The 6,000-nt window shown below is 36.8% G+C and overlaps 1 protein-coding gene across 1 annotated transcript; it reads left to right on the top strand.

Moving 5' to 3' along the window:
- Positions 1-5,252: 5,252 nt before the first annotated feature.
- LOC104817655 (2S seed storage protein 5-like) lies at positions 5,253-6,000 on the top strand. The gene has a single exon (XM_010546906.2). The coding sequence runs from the start codon at positions 5,304-5,306 to the stop codon at positions 5,772-5,774; it is 471 nt and encodes a 156-aa protein (XP_010545208.1). The 5' UTR covers positions 5,253-5,303; the 3' UTR covers positions 5,775-6,000.

The following is a 6,000-nucleotide window of genomic DNA, read 5'->3' on the forward strand; positions in this document are numbered from 1 at the left end:
TAGTGGATTCGCTGGCACCGTATGGCCGAGATGTAGACCCGAGGAAACTCGGTAACCGAACTCGTTAAAACCTTGTTGTCTTCTTCGATTCTTGCACGTACGAGTATCGAAGTGAAACCGCGAGGGTTCGATACCACCTTCACACTACGCATGTATGCGCAGACAGGTATTGGAGACTAAACTTGCTCTTAAGATTTGGTGATATTGCAATGTGTGTTCAACACTTGGAGTTTGTGTTTCTAGAATTCTAAAAAATATTTATTATATGTTAGACCAAATATTATTATGTTTCTCTAGAATATTCTTTGGAATACTATATATATGTGGGATTGAAGTTTTGTAGAAAAAAAAAACACAACAAAATAAAATACAAAGAAAGAGTATTTTAAGAGTATTTCTCCTCTTCTCTTCTCATACTTATAATGTATAAAGAAAAGAAAGCCTAAACGTTTACAAGTGGTATCAGAGCCGGGATATCATGGCGTCGACGAGCTCGATCCAATCACAAGTTCCGAAACTTACGAAGGACAACTATCGTATGTGGAGTATTCAAATGGAGGCTCTTATTCTAGGGTCCCTTGATGTATGGAACATGGTGGAGAACGGTTATGACGAGACGGAGATGAAGAAAGAGAATGACGAGGAGAAACTCAAAGATCTCCGAAAGAAGATGATAAAGTGACGTTCGAGCTTATTACCTCGACAACAACATCCAAAGAAGTTTGGAAAATTTTGAAGAAATCATATGAAGGAGTTGATAAGGTGAAGAAGATTCGATTATAATCTTTACGATCGCAATTCGAAAGTCTACAGCAAGGGAGATCCGAGTCGATCTCGGATTACATTTCATGGGTAATCAACATCGTTCACCAAATGGCGATGAATGGTGAGCAATTGAAGGATGTCTAGGTCATGGAGAAAATTTTGAGGTCTCTTAACTCAAAATTTGATTTTGTACCCATTGTGATTGAAGAATCGAAGGATCTAAATTCGATGATGGTAGAAGAACTTCTTGGTTCATTGAAAGCGTTTGAAGACAAACTGAATCGGAGAAAAGGAGAAGAAAAGTCTGTGGAGCATGCACTAGAGGCGAAGCTCTCTCTAAAGATCGAAAAATCAAGAGGAGATTATCAAAACCGAAGATGAAGAGGTGGTTATTACGGACAAGGTAGTCATAGACCAAACTATCGGGTCTCGACCAACAATCGGAACGATGATGGAGAAAATGATATAAATGAGTATGATCGTAGTGGAAGAGGTGGCCGAGGTCTGAATTGGAAGCGAGGTCGTGGTCGTGGATTTGGAAGAAACTATGGAGGAAGGTATGACAAATTTTGGATTCAATGTCATATATATTTGCAAGAAATTTGATCATTTTTCTTATGAATGTTAGCATAATCCCGATAATGATGGTCATGAGAAAGTCAATATAGTCGATAAAGAAGATGATGATGCAGAAGAAGTGTTGATGTTGTTACAAAATGAGGTCGAGCCAAATGGTGAGTCAAAACCATTTGTTACATGGCATCTTGACACAGGAGCATCCAACCATATGTGCAGGAGAAAGGAGTTATTTACAAAGCTTGTCGAAAGGAACTTTGGCAATATCATGTTTAGCGATCTTTCAAAGCGACCGATTGAAGGAAAATGTGATATTATGCTGACCTTCCCAAATAAGAAGCAGGTTTGCATCTCAAATGTCTACTATGTTCCTGATATCAAAAGTAATTTGTTGAGTGTGGGACAATTGTTGGAGAAAGGTATTGATGTTAGACTAAAGAATATGTCACTAACCATTCGAGACAAATATGGCCAATTGATCACAACCATAGAGATGACGAAGAATCGAATATTTCCATTGAGGCTGAGCTTTAATAAGTCAAGGTGTTTGAAGGTAACAACTCTAGATAATTCAACTTTGTGGCATCTTTGATATGGGCATCTAAAATTCAATGTATTAGAATTACTTCAGAAGAAGGATATGGTGATTGGGTTACCCAAGATTGCAGCTCCTAACAAGCTTTGTGAAGTGTGTGTTATGGGAAAGCAACAAAGAAAGTCATTTCCGACGTATAAGTCGTGGAGCACAGCATGTTCACTTGAGTTGGTGCATTCAGATGTTTGTGGACCCATCAATCCCATATCGAATGGTGGTAATCGATACTTTCTAACGTTTCCTAATGATTGCAGTGCAAAGACGTGGGTCTATATGCTCAAGGAGAAAAAAGAAGTTTTTTTTACCAAATTTAAAGAATTCAAGAGTATGGTGGAAAAACAAAGTGGATGTCTAATCAAGTACTTGCAGACTGATCGGGGAGGAGAGTATACATCAAACGATTTTGAGAATTTTTGCAAGGAACACGAAATCTCTCATCAGATCACTATGCCTCAAACACCACAACAGAACGGGGTTTTGGAGAGGAAGAGCCGGACTATATTGAATAAGGCTGGGCGTTTCGGTTCGGTTCGGTTCTTCGGAACCAGACCGAATCGAACCGTTAAAACGATATTTTTTCCGACCCGAAACCGCTGTTATTTCCCGAACGGTACCATTTTTAGAGAACCGAATTTTTCCGGAACCGAACCGAACCGAATTTTAAAAATCCTGAAAATCCGAATATTTTTAAAGGAAATCTAACATTTTTTTAATAAAACCCGGAACCGAACCGAACCGATACCGAAACCGAACCGAATACAATAAAAAACCCGATTGGTACCTATTTTTGTAAAACCGAAAGAACCGAACCGATCTATTCCGTCCCGAACCCGAACCGTTTCCCGAAACGTCCACCCCTAATGTTGAATATGGTCTGATGTATGCTTAACGAGAGAAAAGTTCCTAAGGAGTTTTCGGGAGATGCATAATATGCGATACATTTGTTGAATAGATTTTCATTGAAGAAAATCAAAGACATGACACCGGAGGAAGCTTGGAGCTTACGAAAGCCGTAGGTTGATCATCTCAGAATCTTCAGATGTGTAGCTTATGCGAAAGTACAGGAAGAAAGACGGACAAAGCTTGAGGAGGATGCAAGTTGTATAATCCCGAAACTCACAAAATCATAATGTCTCGAGATGTTGAGTTTGATGAGGAGAAGAGTTGGGGATGGAATGGTAGCAGTCAATCGCAGAGGATTATTCTCGAAGAAGTTGAAGAAAATTTACAATCCCGAGTTATCCACAACCATTATGATAGTGGCGATTCTATTAGCTCACCCGTGAGAAAGATGAAGAGCATTCAGGAGATTTATAATACAATTCAACCAATAGAATCCATGTTTGATGATGAATTTACTAATTTTTGTCTATTTGTTGGGTTGGAAGAAGTTACTAGGAAGAAGAAGCGGATAAAGACCAAAGATATATTTCAATCTTTTCGGAAGAAGGTCGGAGTCAAAACTGGAAGAGGAACAAGTTCAAAGGAGTTAATGTTGGAGACTAAACTTGCTCCTAAGATTTGGTGATGTTGGAATGTGTGTTCAACACTTAGAGTTTGTGTTTCTAGAATTCTGAAAAATAATTATTATATGTTAGACCAAATATTATTATGATTCTCTAGAATATTCTTAGTAATACTATATCTACGCGGGGTTTGAAGTTTGTAAAAAAAAACAAAAAATAAAATACAAAGAAAGAGTATTTCTCTTCCTCTCGTCTCATATTTATATACTTATAAAGTATAAAGAATAGGAAGCCTAAGCGTTTATAACAGTATCGTAATTAGAGACTTTTAGTCCTATCGTGTTATTGTGTGTGAGAGAGAAAAAAAGAGAGTTTGAGTTAGCGTTAGGCAGCACACGTTACCATGTGTCGGTGCGCATATATGTTGAGTGGTTGCAACTAATATAACTTTCACCCGTCCTTAATAAAACTTGTGTGCGACTTCTCTGCTTCTATATAAACACTTTGTTGCATATTATTTCTTATAATTGAAAATAAAGCTATATTGTTAATTAATGGCACATTTATAATTATTTGACAAATAAATACACAAACTTTTATTTTGGTAATAAAATATACTAACTTTTATATTTTTAGTATAAACATCTACGAACAGTAATAGCATCAAAAAAATAACGAAATTATCAACACGTCATGTACAGTTGTATATAAACATCATATCATTTGTTTAATAAAACCATGTCATTAATTATATTTAATAAATTTATTATTAACTTTGTTTAATGATTTTGTTTTTTGATGTTTAAAATATAATATATATGGAAAGTGGAACCCTTGAAATGTAAATATATTATGTTTTGAACATCAAAAAACAAAATCACTAAATAAAGTTTATAATAAATTCACTAATCATATATATATATATATATATATATATATATATATAGAACATTAAAAAACAAAGTCACTAAATAAGGTTAATAATAAATTTACTAAATATAATTGGTGACATGATTTTATTAAACAAATTATATGATATTTATATACAACTGTACATGACGTATTGATTGTTCCGTTATTTTTTTTTTACGTCATTACTATTCGTGAAGGTTTGCGCTAAAAATATAAAAGTTGGTGTATTTTATTACTAAAATGAATGTTTGTATACCAAATACACAAAGTTTATATTTTTTGTTGTCATTGTCCTTATTTATGACGTTCGGATGAAAAAACAGAGGAGGAGATATGATTCTTAGCAGTTATAATTATATTTTGTACTATTTGTTTGGGTGAACAATATATATAAGTTAATTTCTATGATATTTAAATATATATTTAATTATTTCTGCCAAAAAAATGATTACACGTTTTACAAATAGCCGTACATTTGGTCATTTATTTAAATATCAATAATCGGAAAGGTCCACCTTTTATTTATTTATTTTAAATTATTTATTTATTTTATCAATAATACAAGAATTAAATTTAATGAAAATGTAATTTAATAAGGGAAACATTAAAGAAGAATAAATGCAAAAAAAAGAGCACGTAATTGTTTTTAAAGAAGCCGAAAAAATATGTATAACTAATTTGAGCAAAACAATAAATTTATTGTGGAATAATTTGAGTCTGTATTCTTACAATAAAATAATTTATTGTGGAATAGCAAAATTTGATTTTCGTGGATTACTACCGACAGAGACGCATGAGAATCGAAACGCGGCGTCTCGTGAAGTCACTTGGCAAAGCCCACACTCACTCTTCAAACACATAATCTCATGGCTTCTTACACGTTCTCTCCATGCAAACCCCTTTCACTCCCTACAAAAACAACCCTACGAATCTCTTCACAATTCACTCAACACGAAAAGCATAATCATCGCATAAAACACTACACGAAAATGGCTAAGCTCGCAGTCCTCTTGGCAACTTTTGCCCTCTTCCTCGTCCTGTCTAACGCCTCCATCTTCCGCGCTGAGGTGGAGCTCGACGAGGATGACGTGAACCAGAGAGGCCCACAAGGACGATGCCAGAGGGAGTTCCAGCAGCAACAGCAGCTCAGGGCCTGCCAACAATGGATCCGCCGACGCGCCCAACGCGGCGGTGGCGGGGCCGATGATGACATCGAGCTCGTATCCGACGACGACGATTTGAACCAGAGGCAGCCAGCCCTGCAACAATGCTGCAGGGAATTGCACCAGGTGGACCGCATGTGCGTGTGCCCAGTGATAAGGCGCGCGGCTCAACAGGTGAGGTACCAGGGTCAGCACCAGCCGCAACAGGTGAGGCAGATGTTCCAAGCTGCTAGGAACTTACCCAACATCTGCAACATCCCCGTCGGGCAATGCCAGTTCTCCGCAACTCCTTACTAAACCCCGAAACCGGCACATACGTGCGTGCACGCACAACGGAGCTAAAGTTTAGTGCTTGTATTTTGTTGCATGCGTGCGATTTCAAGGGTTTGTGTAGGGTTTTGAGTACGTGTTAGGCATCACACTAATCGCGTGAGTGAGTGGGTGCATGCATTCTGAGGTTAGAAGCTTAATAATGTAACGTGCACTCATCCTTAATAAAATGTTTTAACGACGACTTACTCTT

The sequence above is a fragment of the Tarenaya hassleriana genome, unplaced genomic scaffold (genome assembly GCF_000463585.1).
Source record: "Tarenaya hassleriana unplaced genomic scaffold, ASM46358v1 Cleome28, whole genome shotgun sequence".
In the NCBI taxonomy this organism is placed as follows: domain Eukaryota; kingdom Viridiplantae; phylum Streptophyta; class Magnoliopsida; order Brassicales; family Cleomaceae; genus Tarenaya; species Tarenaya hassleriana.